The 22,494-nt window shown below is 37.0% G+C and overlaps 2 protein-coding genes and 1 pseudogene across 2 annotated transcripts in view; 1 reads left to right on the forward strand and 2 right to left on the reverse strand.

The window, feature by feature from the left end:
- LOC145478280 (uncharacterized) overlaps positions 1-673 on the reverse strand; it is a 2,854-nt pseudogene extending 2,181 nt beyond the window's left edge.
- The window catches only part of LOC145478246 (erythroid differentiation-related factor 1-like), a 32,972-nt gene extending 20,863 nt beyond the window's left edge, over positions 1-12,109 (reverse strand). Inside the window, exons 1-6 of the mRNA XM_081456192.1 lie at positions 11,395-12,109; positions 8,444-8,527; positions 8,045-8,139; positions 6,472-6,535; positions 5,750-5,781; positions 682-778 (exon numbers count right to left, since the gene is read on the reverse strand). Coding sequence (XP_081312318.1) covers positions 682-778; positions 5,750-5,781; positions 6,472-6,535; positions 8,045-8,139; positions 8,444-8,527; positions 11,395-11,481 — 459 coding nt within the window. The 5' untranslated portion in view covers positions 11,482-12,109. The remainder of the gene's footprint in view (positions 1-681; positions 779-5,749; positions 5,782-6,471; positions 6,536-8,044; positions 8,140-8,443; positions 8,528-11,394) is intronic.
- Positions 12,110-17,850: 5,741 nt separating this feature from the next.
- On the forward strand, positions 17,851-19,631 carry LOC145478271 (uncharacterized). Its single transcript, XM_081456234.1, has 2 exons — positions 17,851-18,262; positions 18,451-19,631. The coding sequence occupies exons 1-2, from the start codon at positions 18,181-18,183 to the stop codon at positions 19,416-19,418; spliced, it is 1,050 nt and encodes a 349-aa protein (XP_081312360.1). The 5' UTR covers positions 17,851-18,180; the 3' UTR covers positions 19,419-19,631.
- Positions 19,632-22,494: the final 2,863 nt, after the last annotated feature.

Raw genomic sequence — 22,494 nt, forward strand, 5'->3', positions numbered from 1 at the left:
ACTAATAGTCCTCTAGTAGCGTAGCCAATCAAAATGCAATATTTGCATTAGTCCACTAGTTGGGTGATACTAATTGTTTTTAGTAGACACTCTAAGGATTAAGCACAAAACCTACAATCTGGCGTGTTTTAAGTCTAAAATTTAAACAATTTTCAATTTCAAGAGCAGTGTGCAAGTGATACTTGTCTATCAGCCAATAGAAAGAGATCTGATAACCAACCAGATTCACAGATTTCCAATTGAACACAGCTGAGTGGCTGCTGATAGGTATTAAAGCTCAGCACAAAAAAAGGAAAGGAGTTTGATTATAGTCACATGTTGCATTGTTTGAGGTCATTTCCTCGACACAGATGCACAGTTACTGTGTATAGTAATCCAAGATAAAAACTGCAAGTACAGAAAAGGTCAACAGGCCACTCTACACCTACATGTATCACAGACTATAGAATTTTGACATCTTCTATGTAAGTCTCAATATCAGTTACCTCAAAACAGTCTTTAGTGTGTGTCATGTTCTCTTGACTTTGAAGGCAATTTTTTTCCCGAAAATTATACTATGCTTTACCTATAGAAATAAGGACTAAACCACTGAAATTTTGAAAACTTTGTCCAGATATTGTTGACAGTAACCTTAATTATTAATAATAAAACTACGCAAAATAGCAAGCTAAGATCACCAACCTGAGATGCATAGGAAATGAGTGCTGGGACATCAAGATAATCCAACAGCAGTGTTGGTCCTACTCTGTGGACTGCTAAGCTGACTTCAGTCTTGACACTATCAAATGAATACAAAGTACAAGCCTTCAAAACTTAACAACTGAATAACAAACTGGGTTAATTGTATTCTGAATGCAGTTAATGATCAGGAGTTTATACTTTCCACTGATAAAGAACAACAAACTTCAATTTAGAATTAATTTTATCAAGTTTACTTTGCCACCCATCATAAAAACACTTAATATATAGAGCTAAGCTGGGGACAGTGGCAACAATGCCACCCTCAGTAGGCTATGACAGGGCTATCATTAACGGCAATAACCCATATTAACAACTGCTATGGTTAAGTATGTTTGACAGGCCCTTGATGTTTCAGGTGAACTTGCCTTTTGTTCTTACAATTAACCCACAAAGTAACAAGTTTGTTATGGGTGTGAAGAACAAGGCTACAGTTGACTCAAAACTTAATGACAGCCCTGTGTGAAAGGTGAAAGGCAGACAGTTTCACTTTCAATTTAGTCAATGGATGCACTGGAACAAAGATTTAAAATACAAGCAAATGCTAAACACTGATCTTTTAGTTTTCGACCATTAACATAATACTGGAACAATTTGCATGAACAAGTAAGTATATCAATTATAGCCTGAGATAATTTTGAAAACAATACCAGTCCGTCATATAATGAATACTATTTATAGATTGAATAACTTATTCAAAATTCCTGTAAGTATACAACAAACATAAAATCATCAAATAGAATCGGTCTAGTAACTATTGTTGAACATTTATAAACAAAACATAAAACATGAAAACTCACATAACTGTAGACAGGCTAAAAGCATCATTTGATATTTTCATTGATAATTTTCACAATTGAAAGGCCGCGTGCAAGAACGTCCCCTAGATTTTTTGGCCATTTTGAAAGTGTTCAAAAATAGCTGAATTTTGGCATGTAGGCTTCGTTGTACCTGAGAAACATTGCTCTGGATTTTTTTTGGCTGGGGCGCTCTTCGTTCTCGAGAAATAACGTATGCAAAAAGCTCAGTTTTTCAAGTGGCATCTTTTGGAGATCTTTTGTTGAACAAAAAACACAAGAAACCTTATTATTTTGTTGAACAGCAAACAGGCAGACTGTTTATAGTGTATTCCACTGAATCTTAGCTGTCTTAAAGTCAAAGGAAAATAGTATATAGAGCAGAAATCTGGGAACATATTGTTTACATCGGTTATTGTGACGTAAACACAACACGTGAATCGATCGAGCGGCAAACGAAATACCATCGAACGAAAAAGACATGTGCCGCATTAGAACTCTGTCAACTAATATCTTAAGCATAGTGTTAAAGTACCTTGTGTGCCTGCCTGGTGGTTGAGAGACATCATAAAGCCTCGATAAACCCGTAAGTCATCAGCACGTTTTAAAGAATCAAAATGTGTTCTGAAACTTCGAAGGTAGCTGATATACCGTAATCGTGTTATCGGCGTTCAAAGTCAGATCGAGCCAGGCAGCAAAGTCCAAGAGCAGTTCTTGCCCAAGAAAAATACCCTCTTGTGAGTTGTGGCCCATTTGCCAAGCGTTGCTAGTGTCAAAGTTTGGAAAGCGAGAACTGGTTTTTGACTTATAAAATTTCTCTTGTATCAACCGCCATGTTTTCCCGCGCACGAGGTGTAAAGAGCCTTCCCGGCATGCATTGCGATCACGTTCTGCTCGCGTTTCTCGAACTGGTAACTAGGTTGTTTCGGCTTTTTTCATTTAAAGGTAATAATGGCCAACAAGTAGTGATCGATTGTAACATAGATCTGTGATCCAGGTTGCGTTGATTTTATTTCATATTGGCATGATTTGTAGTGTTTTGAACTTCTGGGATCAGCGGACATGCAGATGTATGGAGACCTGTACGTTGCGCAGACGGGTTAATTTGTTAATCTGTTAGGCGGTGCGTGACATAAAGCTACGATCGCGTTTGTCGAAAAATATGTATTTATCTCGTGATTTTTAGCCATTTAAGACGTTGCTGTATTTAGAAAAGTGCTTATTTGATGTTTATTTGTTCAGTGCAGATAATCATTGTCCCAGATAACCAAAGTAAGTTCCAGATGTTAGCACTATTTTCCGGCCGCCATATTTTACCTATTTAAACCTGAAATCAACATTTTTGAGCTTATACGTTGCGTGAAATTAACATTTTGCTGTTTTCTAAGTGAAATCAACATCCCTTCCGTCACGTGTTACGTGAAATCAACATTTTTACCTGTTTAGACCTGAAATTAACAATTTTTAGCTTATAAGTTGCGTGAAATTAACATTTTGCTGTTTTCTAAGTGAAATCAACATCCTTGCCGTCACGCATTAACGTGAAGTCAGCATTTTTACCTATTTAGACCTGAAATCAACATTTTTGAGCTTATACGCACCGTGAAATCAACATTTTGCTGTTTCCTAAGTGAAATCAACATCCTTGCCGTCACGCGTTAACATGAAATCAGCATTTTTACCTATTTAGACCTGAAATCAACATTTTTGAGCTTATACGTTGCGTGAAATTAACATTTTGCTGTTTTCTAAGTGAAATCAACATCCCTTCCGTCACGTGTTACGTGAAATCAACATTTTTACCTGTTTAGACCTGAAATTAACAATTTTTAGCTTATAAGTTGCGTGAAATTAACATTTTGCTGTTTTCTAAGTGAAATCAACATCCTTGCCGTCACGCATTAACGTGAAGTCAGCATTTTTACCTATTTAGACCTGAAATCAACATTTTTGAGCTTATACGCACCGTGAAATCAACATTTTGCTGTTTCCTAAGTGAAATCAACATCCTTGCCGTCACGCGTTAACATGAAATCAGCATTTTTACCTATTTAGACCTGAAATCAACATTTTTGAGCTTATACGCAGCGTGAAATCAACATTTTGCTGTTTTCTAAGTGAAATCAACATCCTTGCCGTCACGCGTTAACGTAAAATCAGCATTTTTACCTATTTAGACCTGAAATCAACATTTTTGAGCTTATACGTTACGTGAAATTAACATTTTGCTGTTTTCTAAGTGAAATCAACATCCTTGCCGTTGCGCGTTAACGTGAAATCAGCATTTTTACCTATTTAGACCTGAAATCAACATTTTTGAGCTTATACGCACCGTGAAATCAACATTTTGCTGTTTCCTAAGTGAAATCAACATCCTTGCCATCACGCGTTAACGTGAAATCAGCATTTTTACCTATTTAGACCTGAAATCAACATTTTTGAGCTTATACGCAGCGTGAAATCAACATTTTGCTGTTTTCTAAGTGAAATCAACATCCTTGCCGTCACGCGTTAACGTAAAATCAGCATTTTTACCTATTTAGACCTGAAATCAACATTTTTGAGCTTATACGTTGCGTGAAATTAACATTTTGCTGTTTTCTAAGTGAAATCAACATCCTTGCCGTTGCGCGTTAATGTGAAATCAGCATTTTTACCTATTTAGACCTGAAATCAACATTTTTGAGCTTATACGCACCGTGAAATCAACATTTTGCTGTTTCCTAAGTGAAATCAACATCCTTGCCGTCACGCGTTAACGTGAAATCAGCATTTTTACCTATTTAGACCTGAAATCAACATTTTTGAGCTTATACGCTGCGTGAAATTAACATTTTGCTGTTTTCTACGTGAAATCAACGTCCTTGCCGTCACGCGTTAACGTGAAGTCAGCATTTTTACCTATTTAGACCTGAAATCAACATTTTTGAGCTTATACGCACCGTGAAATCAACATTTTGCTGTTTCCTAAGTGAAATCAACATCCTTGCCGTCACGCGTTAGCATGAAATCAGCATTTTTACCTATTTAGACCTGAAATCAACATTTTTGAGCTTATACGCAGCGTGAAATCAACATTTTGCTGTTTTCTAAGTGAAATCAACATCCTTGCCGTCACGCGTTAACGTAAAATCAGCATTTTTACCTATTTAGACCTGAAATCAACATTTTTGAGCTTATACGTTGCGTGAAATTAACATTTTGCTGTTTTCTAAGTGAAATCAACATCCTTGCCGTTGCGCGTTAACGTGAAATCAGCATTTTTACCTATTTAGACCTGAAATCAACATTTCTGAGTTTATACGCTGCGTAAAATTAACATTTTGCTGTTTTCTAAGTGAAATCAACATCCCTACCGTCACGGGTTAACATGAAATCAACATTTAAACCTTTTTTGACCTAAAATCGACATTTTTGAGCTTTTATGTTGCGTAAAATTGACATTTTGCTGCTTTCTAAGAGAAATCAACATCCTTGCTGTCACGCGTTAACATGAGTGAACATTTTAAGCACTTTTGACCTGAAATCAACAAATTTGAGCTTATATAAGCTGCGTGAAATTGACATTTTGCTGGTTTCTAAGTAAAATCAAAGTCCTTGCGGTCGCGGTGGGCCGATCCTTTGTTATAATAAACCGAGGCGAGACTTTGACTTATAACAAAGGCTTGGCTTGGCTATTATAACAAAGGATCGGCTCTGTTTATCATAACAAAGGCCCGGCTTCGTTTATTTGAAGGACTCGGCGGGAAAAGGACGTCAGGTATTTTAATCAAAGGTGAACTTTGTCGAAAACGCTCCAAATTTCGCATGCAGTTTCGTTCAGGTATGTTAAGCAATGTCCCATAGTTTTCGCGCTAAAGTTCGCTTTGTTCTCGAGATATTGTGTATGCAATAAACCACACGGTTTTTCCAACCTGTGTGCCTTTTTTGCATACGTTATTTCTCAAGAACGAAAAGCAACCCAGCGAAAAAAACTTCAGAGCAATGTTTCTCAGATGAAACGAAGCCCACATGCCAAAATTCAGCTAGTTTTAAGCACTTTCAAAAATGGCCGAAAAATCTAGGGGACGTTCTTGCACGCGGCCTTTCAATTTTACTTCTCAGTGTATTATTTTTTGCTTAAAAAATTAAAACATTTTTAATAGTGACATGCATCACTATAAATTGAATGTTCTGATTTATTCATCACACATTACTAAGTATTAAGTACTCACCTGTAGGGTATTTTGAGTAACTTCTTGATGTTCTATGACAAATATATTGAAAGAGAAAAAAAAAATCACAAAACTTCTGGAATGAGTTTTAATTAACTGAGTGATCAATGTCTAGTACATGTAATTTTAAAAGGCAGTTTACAGGGGTTTCATTAATGTTTTCACCAGGAGGGTAACTGGCTTTCACAGGTGGGCAAAACTATTAGAACTGAACCTCTTTGTAAGAGAAACTCTCGGCCAGATGGTCAAACCAGCTGGGCAAAATTGTCCTCATAACTGGTCAATTTGCCCGGTGCCCAGCCCTTAATGAAACCCCTGAGTTTAAGAAAAACACAATTATAGCAACAGCAACGTTGCTAAACAAAAGGTTTAATGAGCAGTACAATGGCTGTACTCATACATTTTCTAATGATAAAATTCTTGGTACATTTCTTTCCTGTTCTCTACAATCAACAATGTGAAATGACCTTATTCTGCGTTGTCCTCAGAACGTGAACCATGATGGCTAAGTTTTTAACTTTCTATTTCAAATTTATGGCTGTGTTCCATGTTCAATTTCAAGATAGTTATTTTGACACTGAGAACCAAACTAAAATTATGACTTTAGAGTATCAGGAGCTTCATAGGTAAAATAGAAATTCATTTTTCAATTAACATCTTACATAAAGTACTTAACATCTCAAAGACAAATGCAATATTTGTTATTTATTTCAATTATTCACCTCAGCATCAGATATCACATCAACATCACCAATAGAATCAACAAAACTGTGAGCCATGCCAAAACTACAAATAAAAAGAGAGTAATGACTTAGAAAATGCTCAAGGATCTGCATGCACATCAGGTTTTCTACTTTTTTTTTGCCTTGTTTTAAATCCTGTGTGCTTACAGTGCATACTACTCTTGAAACAATGTACTTAGAAGTATTTAACTATGTAAATAACTCCGCTAATAAACTCAAGAAATAAACAGAAACTAGGTACTTGTAATAGTGATCAGCCATGCCCAATATATATGAAATCATAGGATTTCATGACATGCAAAATGAAAATAAACTTGCAAATGGAAAAAAAGAAAGAAAAATAAACAAATTGAATGCAAATGAAAAAACAAATTGCAGTTCTGTTACTTCTTATTGAGAGTTAATATGGTTGGAAAGACAATACTGAAAAGTTTTCAACAGGTTTCAGAGACATTCAAACCTATGACCTGTTCACAAAAAGCAGCCCAAAAGCAAGTTGACTTGTGCATATGTTTTTGGAAGTCCCATTACTACCATTTTCGAACTACCGTGAATGGCCAAATCTTTTCCGCGTTGTTCCACACTTAAAACATTCAAGTTTGTCTAGACAAACTGTCGCCTTTTTTAAGTGAACCAATTAACGTTTAGAGCGTGAACATGTCAAGTTTTGACAGCTCCGCCTGAATGTTCCTGCACGTGAAACACAGGTTTTGAAAACGTTGGCGTCGAGTTTTTTGTACATGTAACATTCTAAAGTACATTCGCCAGCTGTACTGTAAACCACGTCGGTTGTGCAAGTCAAGCTTGTATATTCATATTACTCGATGGAAAGGGTAACTCCAATTCTTTTATAGTCTTTCCCGTAAAACCATGAAAACCAGAGGAAATTTCTGGAATATTTATTGTTTCGCTACCAATCAGATGCGAGATAAAACCGCAAAAGATAACCGCCAAACCCTGGCAGCAGCTTGACATTAAACAATGAGTTGGCGAGTTTTTGTCATGACATAACACCTGCCATTACATATTCTCCAGCTCAAGATGTCACGCAAACTGTTAGAATATAAAAAAATTGGTCCTGTACAACCATGACGATTCTCAAATTCCACGAGCTGATTTCTTCAGTTCACAGATTTAATACCCTTTGGAAATTTCGAAGTTTCTATTCTTATCTATTTCAGGGAGCTGCACTTAAGTTACAAAAAACTCGACGTAACATTTTCAAAACCTGTGTTTCACGTGTAGAAATATTCAGGCGGGGCTGTCAAAACTTGATGTGTTCATGCTCTAAACGTTAATTGGTTCAATTAAAAAACGTGACAGTTTGTCCAGACAAACTTGAATGTTTTAAGCGTGGAACAATGCGGAAAAAAGTTGGCCATTCATGGTAGCTTGAAAATGGTATTAGATTAGATATAAAACAATAAAACATTCATTATACACTTACTACTTATGTTAAAGAAATACTCAGTGGCTTAACAAAACATAAGTGTCTTATATTAAATATATACTGTATATTAGAATATTGTTGCAAAATAAAATAGAGTTATACCTTGAGAATTCGACAGGGTCCCGTCTGTGGTGATTAACATCAGAAAACCTTCCATCTCGCAACCAGTTTGAAGGAGCAACATTCAAGTCAGTATCCTACACAAAATGTATGAATTTGAAGTAAATTTCAGCCTCACAGTAGAGAAAAAGGGAACAAAAATATCCTTCAAGCTAACAGCTGTTATTCCTGATCTTGAAAGGTAGACAAAACCAAACTGCTTGGGTAAAGAAAATGTTTGTTAGACAGATTTTTTTTAAACGACACGCAGAATTAACTGTGTACTGTCCACGTTCAAATATTCCTCTGTCTCAAAGAAATGAATGTTAATTAGTCTTAAGCTTTTCCATATTTAAAGTTTCTTTTTATAGTAAAAGAGATGCTGATAGATATTTTACAAACCTGTTGCAGTTTAAAGTAAGGCAAAACTTCTTGAGCTGAGTACTTCACAATAGCAGTTGAGCTGACTTCAGCCATCTTGGATGCCTGTAAAAAAAATATAACATGGCATTTCAATGGCATACAGTTATGTGGTTTGGTGTCTATAGTACTAATCAATTCTGTTGGGGGATTAAACTGAGTTTTGCAAAAAGTACTTAGAAGATTATTAGTTATCAAGTGTCTTATCAAATGACCTCATAGATGTGTTGGTCACAGATCTTTTGGTAATAAGCTCAGTTTCAGGGTGAAAGCACTCTCTTAAGCCAAGGTTCATGGTTCAAACAGCAGTAGAACCATCTGGAACTCATAAGTACACAACTAACAAAATTATGAAAGTGAAGAATGATCATCGCAGTAAATTTTCCAATTTAAGCAATTGGAAAGAAGGAGCCTGAAAAAATCAGGGCTTCAACGGGATTCGAACCCGTGACCTCCGCGATACCGGTGCGATGCTCTACCAACTGAGCTATGAAGCCACACATTGGGAGCAAGGTCAATTTATTGAGTTCATATCTTCCCGTAAGTAGTGAAATGATGTGAAATGATTAGGGATCCTTCTTTCCAATTGCTTAAATTGGAAAATTTACTGCGATGATCATTCTTCACTTTCATCTACAACCACAGTTCATATATGAATTATTTCATATAAACTTCACATCACTAACAAAATTATGTTATTTTAGTCAGGATTTGAAAAGTGGACATCTTAAATGTCCTATAGGGTCTGCTCAAATGAACAATTTATAAAGAAACATTTAAAAAATAAAACAATTTTCTTTACAAAGTGGGTATCTACAGGATGCCTGGACACCCAACTGGCTAAGAACTGAATCACACAGTTGATCCTGGAATAATTAGGGTTAAATAGTTTATAGCAATAATAGCGCATTAGGATGGAAATTAATCATTATTTTATTGTATGACTGAGAAAAATACTTGGTTATGATCCACTGCGAGCATGCCAATTTATTGCTAATTCTTAATCTTGCATTCATAATTTTCTCAGTCATATAATACATGTAAATGAGTAATATTATTGTACAGTATGAACGCTCAACCGATTAGGGATTTACATAACACATGATATTTGAAAATTCTTTCAAATAACCCTTGCCTAATGACTTGTGCAACATGTTATTTGAAAATTCTGTCGAATTATACTCGCCTGAAGGCTTGTGAAAAATTTGAGAAAATTTTCAACTATCACTCCCGACTGGTGTGTAAATTCTTTCAAATCACACTTGCCTTTAGGCTAACAAATGCAATTGCAAGGAAATTTTCAAGTATCGTTGGTATATATACTTAAAGGAACTCAGTCACGGTGTTTTGTCTTTTAGGTCACGTACAAAATCTCCTTTCCCTTAAATGGAAGGAAACCTGAAAATAATAGTCTACTAAGATAGAAAAACATCAAAGAGATAATAACCATAAAGGAACAAGGATGGTCAAGGATGGCGAAGATTGACACGGATTGCAAATGACGAATTTGAAAAATTTAGGCTAAACTTTTCAAAACGTGCAAACTGTGACTGAGCTCCTTAATACTAACACTGAGATCATGAGTTCAAATCACAAAACCCTGAAATGTTTTCAGGCACTTTGCAAATAATTATTCACTAGATTCTATAAACAAAAGGGCTGATTTCCTTCACATCTAGAACAATATAATTAAGCCATTTCTTAGCAAAAGAAATAGCATAGGCAAAAATAAACACAATGAATTCTGTTTTTATCAAGAATAATGCACAAAAACCTAGACAGAGGTACAAAGCTTGTGACAGGAAATCTTGCATAATATTTAATTAATCAGTAGAAATATATATCAACCGCATTTATAGCACAGGGAAAAATAGCGGACCGAATTCCAAGCAGTGAATCGAATCCACCAGCATTTTAACCATGTAAGCTTAAGGTCATTCCTCACATTTGCATTGCGCATCCTTACTGCGCATAATTTATGGCGTCATTAGCGCGCGCTCATGCACGCACACATTGAAAACATGACGGAATTGCCTTGATATTGAGCTCTGTCAGTTGAAAAATGGCTCTAGCTCACCAACGAGCATGGGCACCCCAATTTTTTTTTTCCACTCATTGTAATCAACTAATCATAAGCTTTGAGTGAGAAAAGACTGATCTAATTTCTATTGCTGAAAATTGAATAAATAAGAAAAATAGCAGATACACGGTGGTCTTTTCTATTTGGTAGTCGGTAACCACGTCAAGAAATTTAGTTCAAATTTTTAACCAAGGATTTAGCTTTCTGTCTGAATCAAACTTAAAACGGTTATTTGTGTCCGACACAATGTATTGACTGTAGTTTAATGCGTGTTCTTATGAGTCCAGGCTCACAAAGATGTTACAATTACTGGTAATTAAATAATGCCAAAATGGGGCATTTTCAATGCCTCACTGCTCTTTAATGAGCATGGGCACCCCCCTTTTTTATTTCAAAATTGAAGTTATCATACGATAAATATTCAGTGGACAAAGTTTGAACAAAAAATCAATTGTAACTTTTATTTCAGAGGAATTACCTTAAATATCAGTAATCTTCTTACAGACTGAACTTGTGCATGTAATTGCCAATGTTGATATAATTGAACTTTATTTCCAGTTAATTATTACTATAATTGACTAGAATTTCTGCCTTTCTTAACGTAGGATGTTTACCAAACATCGTTAAGATAAAAAGAAGATTTTGCAACCATAAAGCCAAGCTAAAAAGTTTATCTTTGTTCAGCTTTATTCGAATTACGGCCATTTCGCTCCATGGTTAGATCGCTCCACACAGGCCGAGTTCGCTACCTCGGCTACATGTAACCTAGTTTGTCTTGGCAGTGGATGAAAGAAAGAGGAACAATCTCAACTTCTGGTTTGGAACGATGAAGCTTTAAGAAAGTTTAACCTACCGAAACTTTCCTTTCTGTAGGTGCTTGAGGCTTTGTAAAATCCCCCTTTTCCGGTTCCCCAGCAGTATCTTGGCTTTTTCCTTCCATTTTTGTTTCTTATTCTTAACGTTGAAATGTTTCTTATAAACGGGAAATGGTAAATAATCTTCAAGACAAGTCGTATGTACATGTTGGTATGTTAACTTCCGCCATGTTGAAAAGCATCGCTTAAAAACCTGGGAACAAGATGTCATTTTCATCCGTGGAAGACTGGAGAGTATTCAGAAACGAAAGGGGCAAAGACGGAAGCGCATTGGTTGAAAACTTAATTCACTTACATAAAACTGCAAAAACTTAGTCAATTACCACACGAGTATACAGCCTGTCTTGTTGTGAAGACTCCACTCAACGCCGAAGGAATTTGATAACGGAGGTCCACGGACTCCCCCTATGGACCCCCTCAACGGACTACCCCACAAAATATAATAAAAGTAATAAATAAATATTTCAGTTACGGGTTGCCTAATAGATTACTCGTGACGGCGAAATTTCGAACGTTACATTGTGCAAATGGGCAGACCTGGATTCAGGCTCCGGTGCAACTTATATAATTACACATTGCCATTTCCTTTGCTCTGGCCATAAAGTATTGCTGGTTTTCAGTGTCAAGCCATTCAAAATAGATCAAAATAAAAATCAAAACCGTTCAGTAGATCAAGTCCAGAATCTGGGAAATGAAAGAAGGTAAATATGCAAAGACTCTCGCCAAGATTCTGGTCACAGCAGTTTCTCTTTCGCAAGATATGCGGAGAAATTTTTTACCCAAATTTATAGAGATTTGTATGGGTAAGCCATGCTGGTGCCCATCCGTATGGGCACCAACATGGCGGCCGGAAACCAACAGAAACATCTGTCACTGAGTTTTGCTACAAAAGCGTGAATTTATCCCTCGAGGAACTCTAAAACATTAAAATAATACTTTTTCTAAGACATGAACAGTTCAGATGGCCAAATTCCCCGAAACAAGTCACTTTTTTAACCATCATGACAGCTCTCTTGGCCGTCATGTAAATGCCGCGTCACGCAAAAGCTTAGAAATTCAAGCGTAGTGTATCACAAAACCAAGAACCCATTTGGAGCGAAAATTTGTACGATTAGTTTTAAGCAGCTCTTATACATCATTAAAGTAAAATCTCAGGAAGATCAATAGTTTTGTGGCTTGAATTTTAGTGACGTCAAAACCGAAAGACGCGTGCAGGGAAGCGTCCGGGAAGCCTCGAAATTTGTGCTCGTTTCTCTCTGCCATTTTGCTCAGCCCATCCTCCCGTGGGTTCGTGAACTCGTTCCCGGCTTCACAATTTACTCAGCGGAATAACAGATACAAACAAGAATAAACGGCCCAAAAAATATATCTTCCATAGCCAGATTGAGCCACGAATGGAATGTAAAAACTTTCCTTCTTACCATCGGCATCTCCTTAGGCTGAAAACAGCTTTTAGGCATTTTTTTTGGAAGGGGGTGTGGGGTGTTAAAAACCCAAGTCTGTTACATTTGCACCGTGTAACAGTCGAAAAATCACCGACACGAGTCTGAACCTGTTAGACAACCCATAAGTGAAATCTTTATTTATTATTTTTACACTATTTTGCGGTGGTCCGTAGAGGGGCTCCGTAGGGGTAGTCCATGGAACGGTTCGTAGGGTAGTCCGCGGACCCGGTCCGTTGTGGGGGTCCGCGGACTGGAGGTCAGTGTTTTCGGGTTACCCGTTTTTTCCTGACGGTAAGGCCTACCGTCCCGCTAATCCTCTCTTCAAACCGGCGGAATTCGAAAACGCCGGCTGTGGACGAAAAACATTTTGAAAACGGAGCTTTTTCCAAAACGCTGCCACGCGATGGCTTCAAGAAACAAATCCGAAATGACCGGTGATTGTTGCGTTTTCAAATTTCTCAGGCGTAATGTTTCACTAGTATGGTCGTAAAACATTTCATGCGCTTTTAGAGTGAAACCTCCGTTTCGAAATTCCTCCGGTGTAGTGTTAACGGAGCCTAAGTCAACGTTGTTTCCCGCTTTTACTGTCCCCACTGATATGATAGGGCTCCGTTTTCGTATATCGCCTCCCTGGACAAGGTTTTCAAAGGTACGCATTTTGGATGAAAACAATGCGCGTTTTCGTTTTCAAACGAATTTCTCTTTGTGCGAACCCTCGCCAGGCGGGAATATATATGTCTAGTATTGAAGAAACCGCGTAGCGTCTTTTAAACTACGTACAAGTAAATGTTAAAGATATTGTTAAAAAGACGCTTAATGGCGGTGTAAGTCAACCTGCCCGTTTCAGGGTATTTAACTGCCACGTGGCAGCTTAAATACCCTGAAGAAGGCAGTAATGCCGAAACGTCGGTTGATTTATACCGCCATTAAGGGTCTTTTTAACGATATTTTTAACATTTACTTGTAATATATATGACTATTATGGTACGTTACAAGAAGCGGTGGTTGACTCTACATGAGCCAATCAGAACTCGAAGGAAAAAGAATGTAACGGGGGCAAGGGAAGAAAAAAGTCACGTGGCCATGGTCTTCCCAATCAGTATTGCGAACATGAGGCCTGGATCTAGGCGTTCTTTCCATTTGGCCAAAAATTCCGGAAATTTCCGTCGGAAGTCAAATGGAAAGGTCCGTTTCAGTTTCTTCCGACCGGAATATTCGGGACCTCCTCTGGATGTGGTCCACTTTGATCTGTCGAAAATTTGCCGTTCCATTTTGACAAAGCGGTACAGTACCCTTCTTCTCTTCAGTAGATTTCACTTAGTGGTGTATTGAGGAAAGGAATAGAAAATGGTGAAAGTCATTCCTTTCGGAATATTTCGTTCCATTTTCCTCGGTTAGTCCCGCTGGTCTGGCATAATGGCACGCACCCTAAGATAAATAGTGATAGACACAGAAACAGTGAGGGCTGAAGGCGAAAGCTTCTGGAGGGGTCCGGGGCCATGCTTTCCTAGGGAAATTTTTTGGATATTAACTCCCTAAAGTCCCCTTTCCTGGGTTTCTGTGTTATTCTGAAAAATCCGACCGATTTCCGTAAGACGATAGAAACCGGTGTGGAACCGCGCTTAGAACAATTGGTATCTCGATTAACAACTGTGTGACCAAGAGCAAGCGGTAAAGAGCTTTACATGAGCCCTCTCATCATCTTAGGTATAGTATTTGGGTGGCCAATAACCTGCAATGTTTCGCAACATGTTTATCTTAATGTACAGGTCAGTAAACTCAAAGCTAATAAAACTTAAAATATAGTATCGTTCAAAAAAATTATTTCCAAATCTTTATATGTTCACCATGAAGTCTAATCATACAGGCCAGCCAAGCGCAAGATTTTATTGAATTTTATTGTTAAAGCAAGACACTTTTCGAACTACAACGCAACGTTTCTGTACCTTATTTACATACTTTGGTGTCTCATACAGGGCTCATTGCCAAAGAGCCAATTTGGTGTCGCTATTTTTGGATGAAACAGGAGAATACACAATTAACGTATTGTGAAACAATCTCTTTGAAATTGGTCTCCAGGACAACAATTATAACAATTAGTAAAGTACCACAGTTAATAGCTGACGCAGGAGGCTTCCAGCGACCTGCTGAGGCAAGCAGAGTCATATTACATGTGGATATAAAGTAAGAAGACTTCTGGGGAAACATGACAAGCGCTACATGCCATTAAGAAATATCCCTCTCGATCTCTTTTGTAAAAAAAAACACGAAGAATAATCGCCATGTGTGCACGAGAAGGCAAGTCTCACGCAGAAGAGCACTCTTCACGCTCGAAACACTTGCATCACGTTTTCAGTGAACGGCACAATCGTGAGCATAAGTTTTACTGTCGTTAAAAGTGTAACTCATATTTAAAAAATATATCATTTATAGTCTCAAGTTTTCCATCATGCATCGATAAAATAAACATAATATATTATCACCTTCGTTTGAACTGATTCTTTTGTTGTCTGTCACAGGTTTTGTTACCGTGAAATGTTTTTTGGATCCCAAAGCTTTAGTATCGCTCACATTTTTAACAGAGTCTTGTTGCCTGACCCTTTTAGTTTATGGTTATTACCATAAAATTTATCAGAAGCGAACAATGCGGGTAAAAAGAAATTTTAGTGTGAAATGTTCGTATAAAAGACGGTTAACTTTGGGGTTGGCAAACTCAAGTATGAATAAAACAAAGCAGTGGCTAAATCGAAATCAGGAGAACTTCAATCATTGATTCATTTCGAGACTATTGATTAAAGTATTTCAATCTAGCAAGCTGAATAGTTTTTCCTCGACTTGTGTCGTATATTAAGGAGAAAACGTTCTCAATCAAGAGTAAATTTAGTGCGTTCAAAGTACTATTAATGTAGTTTGAAATTTGTTCATTTTTCAGCTTTGTCTGTAATATATGCAAAGATACGAAAATACACCTGTTTTTGTAACTTATGGCATAGGTAAACGGAAACGATATCTTTCAGTTGAAATTCTAAACTTGTCAGCTTTTTGTTGCAATAATTTTTAAAAACGACTGAAAATATGCCAAGACGCTAAGTTAAGCATCTCGTTTCACTTTGCGACTCAACCTTTTCCCTGTCGTGTGCCAACAAATATAGTTCCAGAAGATAACTTTAAATATCAACTGATATCAGTATGAAAGAGAAATGGTGAAATGCGTCTGAAGACTTAACACGTTCTAATTAACGAGCTTTTGAAATGGTTTTCCATTAAAACATTTTGCACTGTATATTTTTCACTTTCAAGCACAAAAATGATGAAAATTCGAGTACTCTTAATCATAATTATCGTTGCCAGTGTTTTCTTTCAATTACTGCGCCATTCGCAAACGTTTTTATTGCCGAAGAAGACCTGGATATTGGTTTTAACGGAACACTAAGCGGAAAATGGAACTGAATTGCGCAGATTAACTTAACGTTGCAAAACACGCCCACAAAACTATTTTTGTGTGCGCCAATTTTGATGCAAAGAGTTGATGGAAAGACTAAAACAAAGTAAAAATAATTCTGAATATAACGCGCACTTGCAAATAAGGTCAGAGCTGAAGCCAAAGAGTTCATATTATGCAAACGACCAATTTGAAAATTTAATTAATCCTTATAAATAAAAGTTTGCATTCAGAAGGCGCAAGGTTTTCAATCTTAAAACACGGAAATTATATTAGCACGTAAGTCGCCCTATCGATTCACGCATTGAAATTGTAATTTGTTCTTTTTACTTTCTTTTGAAAGATTTTTCTTATCGCGAAAAACCTATAATGTTTTTGTTTGAAAATCTGACATTTATCTTCCATTCCCTTATATGATTTCGTCAATTCTATCTCCATTCAAAAGTACACATTAATGATACTTTTAAATGGCATCGATCGAAGCTTTAGACTTCTAAGCTAAATGAAAAGAGAAGATCGGTCGCGATGATTTCACCAGCTTGTATTATGAATGTAATAGGAATTAACGCTTTAGTCGTCCTGGATATTCCCAATTTCCTTTGTTTAATTTTGTTGTGCTAGTTAAATAAAGTGCCTTCCATATTAAGTTAGAAGAAGGAAATGTTTAGGAAAGTAGAGCAAGAGTGACTGGCCAGGCAAGTTGGAAAGTTAATCGGTTATCTCTGAACGTAAAGTAAGTTATTTTGAATAATAACCTCTCGCAGTTCCAAGTTAGTTCGATGAAATAAAAGCACAGTGGGGATTGTACCGCTAACAAAGGTAGATTTACAACGCACAAATCTCCTTTGTTATCGAGGCATGCTGAAACGAAAACAATGGTGGAAGAGTTATTGAGTATTTGGAGACAAACTGGTGACCCACCATTTATGAATTAAGCAAACAAACTTTGAAATGATATCTGCAGTAGAAGACGGTGTTCATTAAAGGGGCCTCCTTTGAAACAAGGCTCTGAATAAAACACGCTTCACACCAAATCAGGTTTATTGAAGAGGCGAAACTAAGATAACTATTTGCATAAGGAAGAAGTATAAAATTGAGGTAGTCTACGCTCTGCCAAATTTAAAGGCGGGATGAAATTTGCGGACGTGAAGGCGGCTCGTAAATGCCATTGAAATGACAAGAAAAGATTTCTATACAAAAGGCCACTAACAGCGGACTGTAATAAACTTAGGTTTAGTTATTATCACTGACTATCCAATAGGCGGGCCCATTGCTTAAAACAGCACTTATTACACCCTAGCGAGAGGGAATAAATATTTCCAAGAGCAAATGCTTCAGCATTTGCATTTTTATTGCGACTCAACGGGTGTAGTGTTCGCTTTTTCGGAAATAAGTTAAGAGCTAACTCGTTTTCAGTTGAAACATTCGTGTTTCTCTTAGCGGTTTTTGCGCGTGAAAATACGCTCGATAATACACAAGGAGAATTTGTTTGCGGATTTGCCGATAAGAGCCTGAAAATTAAAACCCACAATAGCAGGTGTTGCGGAGTTATTTTCATATGTGCAGTTTATAAATTATTCAATATGTTTGCAGGTTTCCAGACCTGCCGAATTTTGATTGGCTGGAAACTGCATCATCCGAACTCAGAACAATGCGAGATCTATGTGTAGTCCCCATGACATAAAGTTGTTAAAAGATTACGCGCTCAATAAGTTGCTATAAGATGAAGGAATACAAAGGCAGACCTTTCAGTTCTACAGAGTGCAGCTTGGCTAAAGATCTGCGCTTCAGTGGCGGGGAATTTCCTTGTTAAGGGAAATCTATTCGGTATCGCTACAACTTTGACACATACACTGACACCACAAATTTAACTCACGATGCCGAGAGCATTCCTTCTAAAAAGGGATTTTGATGACGGTAATTATTTCGGCGAAGGAAGGCTTCCTTTCGCTCAGCAAGGTTAGTTTTTTGTTTCCATCTGAATCGAAATCTTTTTAAGTATTTGCTAGAGTGCATTAATTCGAATTGTCTCAAAATAAAATGCGTCTCTATGTAAACATGTCAGAAGGCCACTTTCGTGTTAGAGCTGTGTGTTCATTTTAACATTTATGCTGAAGTATCATTCGTGTTGTGTTTTTAATTCGCAGAGGACGCGAAAGCCGCAAGCGAAGATTATCAAGACGTCAGACGAAGCAAGAGGCCGGTAAAGATAAAGAAAAAAGAAGCAGAAATCTCGTTTTTAAACTCGCTTCAAAAGAAAAAGAAATTATCTTACCCTGCCGAAGTCCGAATTGATGAGCAAGTGAATGATATCGGAAAGATTTTGAGGTTTGCAAATGATTTCATTAATAATGGAAAGAAAATGTCGGGGCAAAATTCTCAAAAAAGCAATCTTCGTGGAATTTCTCTAATCAACGAGCATGGAATATTTCGAGAGAACGAAGCGCTGGTAGAAAAAACTGAAGCGCTTGCCAACAGCTTCAACGAGAACTCGGACTCATGTTCGGTCGAATCGAAACGGGTGTCACCTGCGCCAAATAAAAAAAGTTCTCAGCTGAATAAAGCAAATGAACTAGGTGATACAGGCGTTAAGAATCGCCCGGACAAGACTGTCCACAAATGCAACCAGTGCGGAAAAGTTTTTAAGACCAAATACACCTTGTCGATTCACCTCAAAATGCCCGACCACACTCAAAGTCGACCGTTTGTATGTAACGTGTGCGGGAAAGGGTTTCGCCTCTCGAGTACCCTGTGCCGGCACAAGATAATTCACACGGAGAAAAAGCCGCATAAGTGCGACGAGTGTGGCAAATGTTTCAACAGGTCCTCCACGCTTAAGACTCATCTTCGAACCCACAGTGACAAGAAGGCGTTTATTTGCGACATCTGCGGCAAGGGATTTCACCAGAAGGGCAATTTGCGAAATCACATCATGATTCACACTGGCGAGAAGCCTTTTAGATGCAACCAGTGCAACAGGGCCTTCAACAAGATGTCCAATCTTAAATTTCACATGCATACCCACTCGGATAACTTGCCTTATCACTGCAGGACCTGTAGGAAACGTTTTTCCAAAAAGACTGATCTGAAAGACCACGTCGAAGAAACTCATTGAGACTCGCTGGGACAGTTCTAAGAACCCGCGAACTTTGACTACTTTGAGAAAATGAACTTTATTGAAGCGCGAATTTAATTCGCGAAATGAACTTATCACTTAATATTAGAACTTCCTTCAGCAAATTTTCAATTAAAGCGAACTCTTTGTATTAAATCTTCACTCACACGTAAAAGAATGCACAAAAATACTTTTAAACATGTCTTGCACTGACGAAAATTAAATATTTGCACCCAAATTTAACACCATAATTAGCAATTATCGAAACTAAGAGAACGACAGAACAAAAAATTGTAAATTACGATATATTTATTTAGTCAAGAAGGCAAGAAAAGCCTTAAGATTCAATTGCTCAAATTGCGCAATTGCGCAATTGTGCTTTTTATGAAACTTATGCACAGTTTTTATAGAGACGAATGCGAGCATTTCGCGTAGGAATAATTTCTGACTAAATGAAAGATGAAAAATCTTAAAACATGACAATGTAGATAATTTTTTCAACGATATTTTCACATTAAATGTTCTTGACAATTGCAGTGATAACCAATATGGGAAAATATACCTGCACACTGATGTCAAATAAATAAATAAAATGACATGTCAAAGAAAACTGTTTGTGGAGTGAAGTTGAGGTTATAAATTTAATTTTCACTTCTTTTTTACCAGCTAGCTAAGTCTTTCTGTTAATTGACTTCACGTATTACTCCCAATGAAGCGATACTCCTAAACACGGCTGACATATTTTTCCCTTTGTTTAATTCCGTTGAATAAACTCGAACAGGTGAATTCTGTGTCGCTTAGTAATTGAGTGAGTGTAAGACCGGAAACGTCTATTGAAACCTTTTTGTAGGAACCATTGTCTAAGTGTGCCAGAGATGATTAACTGTTCACAGTTTATTAGTGTCTCCACGCGACAAAAAATTGGTCTCTGCAAGGGGCGAATTGGCAGATAAAGATACCCGCATGAATTTCATAACATACCTGCTTATTGCCGTCCAGTGACAGTCCATGAAGAACCTGCGTTTCATTATTTAGACTCCCTGGTCATGCTAGAATACATTAAATTAATTGGGACTTCCCAAAATACTTATGGGAGGCACAAAAGGCGCGTTCACGTCAAGCCAATTAAATTCCCCACGGGGAGCTCAATTCATTCACGCTGGTTGTTTCTTTTTTGTATCAAGGGTTAAACCAATGTCACAGAAAGCAAAGAAACCGGCAACATCAGGAGTCAAATAATCAAGTTTAAGGTTTCGTGGCAAATAGTTTAACTAAGTCTACCTAAGCCGAACTTAATCGTATTTGGTTTATAAAACGAAATGAGACACCAACGAACTTGAGTGGGTTTTTGAAGAATTCGTAATCGGATTTAAACTGGAGATATTTTGTTGAAAAAGGCTAGTTTAAGTTGTTCAGATACTAAATTTTATCCAGTGATTTTATTTTTCTCTCACATATCTGCCAATACAGGGGATAACGTCTTATAAGTGGTACACAAATGCTTCATTTCTGTTTAAAATGCCCAAAATCAACAACTGATTCGTAAACAACTATGAAACATTTAAAAATCTCACGACTATAGAATTTATTTTGATTTAGAACTATTTCGATTTAGTCTTTTTCTTTTCTCGGCTACATCAGTCCTGAACGAAATTGTTTATTTGATATGACAGCTTTTTACTACAATCACAAAGCCGCAGTTCTCAGAAAAAGCGAGAAAAAGCCAAGCAAAATACGAGCAATCGAAAATTAACTCCCTACCGACATTATTCAATTTTCTTTCCTTCTCATTAAACTTTCAAGAAGTTTAGTACAGAATTGTAAACAGTGAAAAACCCAGGCAGTTTACAGAAAAAAAGGAATGATCAAATATTGTTATTTCTAAGCAAATTTGTACGCTAAACTGAGAATAAACAAAGACACGAAAAACCCTCGGCTAAGTAAGCAAAAGCTAAACTTGGTAAACAATGAAAGTATCGATATAGAAAGAGTCAGCTTACATTAGAGAGTGCGCTTAAGTTCGTGTATTGGTCCGTAACCCTTTGTTTTAAAACATGAATAAATCGTGGGAAGTTAAAAGTTGTGTTTTTTTTTCAAAAAATGCTTAGCAAAAGGGAACCCTCGAGGGGTTGTCAATTTAAGGCTTTTACGAGTTGAAGTCGAAACAGGTTATTAACTTAAAAGTTGTATAGAGCAGTTGGTGGTTTACGAAATACAGGATGATCAATTGAATAGAAAATTAGGTCCAAGCAATATTTTTATTATAAAAGCACAACAAGCACGTATGGTATCAATTCTAGTTTTGGTTTTGTTAATTTATGAGTTGTTCTTGTGATAATTGTATGTATTCTGGCTGTTCATTAACTCCCGCTGCTACCAAATAGAAGTTGCAAGTGTCCCGCCGGCTCTCGCACGTGCCGCCAAACAATGCAAGGTTCACCTTGAAGTTGTACAGCATTAAATTGTTTTTCTTTTCCAACAGAATGTACTTTAGAGATTTACAATACATTCTTGACATCAGTCGTTCAGCAAAACTGATGAGAAAGCTGATTAGATCTTTTGTGGCGATGTAAAATAACTAGAGATGATGACGGCAGATGAAGCAATTCCAATTTTTTTAATTTACTACAGTCATGATAATCTCAAATTTTTAAGCTTTTCGAGGATTTCATAATCTGCGGTACTTTTTAATCAAAAATTTACTAAACAACCGCTACCCGCTGGTTGTTCTTTGTTGCTAGAAACTTGTGCAAAAAGCCGCTCAACCTTGCGCATCTGTCGTTTGTGAAATAAGTGAAATAGAACTTTTGGAAAATCAGAAAATGGAATTTCTATTCCAGCAAAAACGTCTATCTTTTCAACCTTCGGTTGATAGCCAGAACGTTCAAATTGCTTAAGATACTGACACCGCCAAACAATGGCTATATTTATCGCCTTAAAATTAAAACTGATGTTACCGGGAAAACGTGGAAAAGTTCGCTTACATCAACAAAATTAAGTTCATTTACTCGCTAACAAATTCTTGCTTCTTACATGAAGTCTTAAAGGAGCTTTAAACTGAATTTTGTGTGCTTCT

This window comes from Orbicella franksi, chromosome 2, assembly GCF_964199315.1.
Source record: "Orbicella franksi chromosome 2, jaOrbFran1.1, whole genome shotgun sequence".
Classification (NCBI taxonomy): domain Eukaryota; kingdom Metazoa; phylum Cnidaria; class Anthozoa; order Scleractinia; family Merulinidae; genus Orbicella; species Orbicella franksi.

Excerpts from the sequence above, each read along its gene's own strand:
- LOC145478271 (XM_081456234.1), top strand. The coding sequence starts at position 18,181 with ATGCCGAGAGCATTCCTTCTAAAAAGGGATTTTGATGACGGTAATTAT. Across the intron at positions 18,263-18,450 it reads GCTTCCTTTCGCTCAGCAAG|AGGACGCGAAAGCCGCAAGC; the intron begins GTTAGTTTTTTG and ends TTTAATTCGCAG.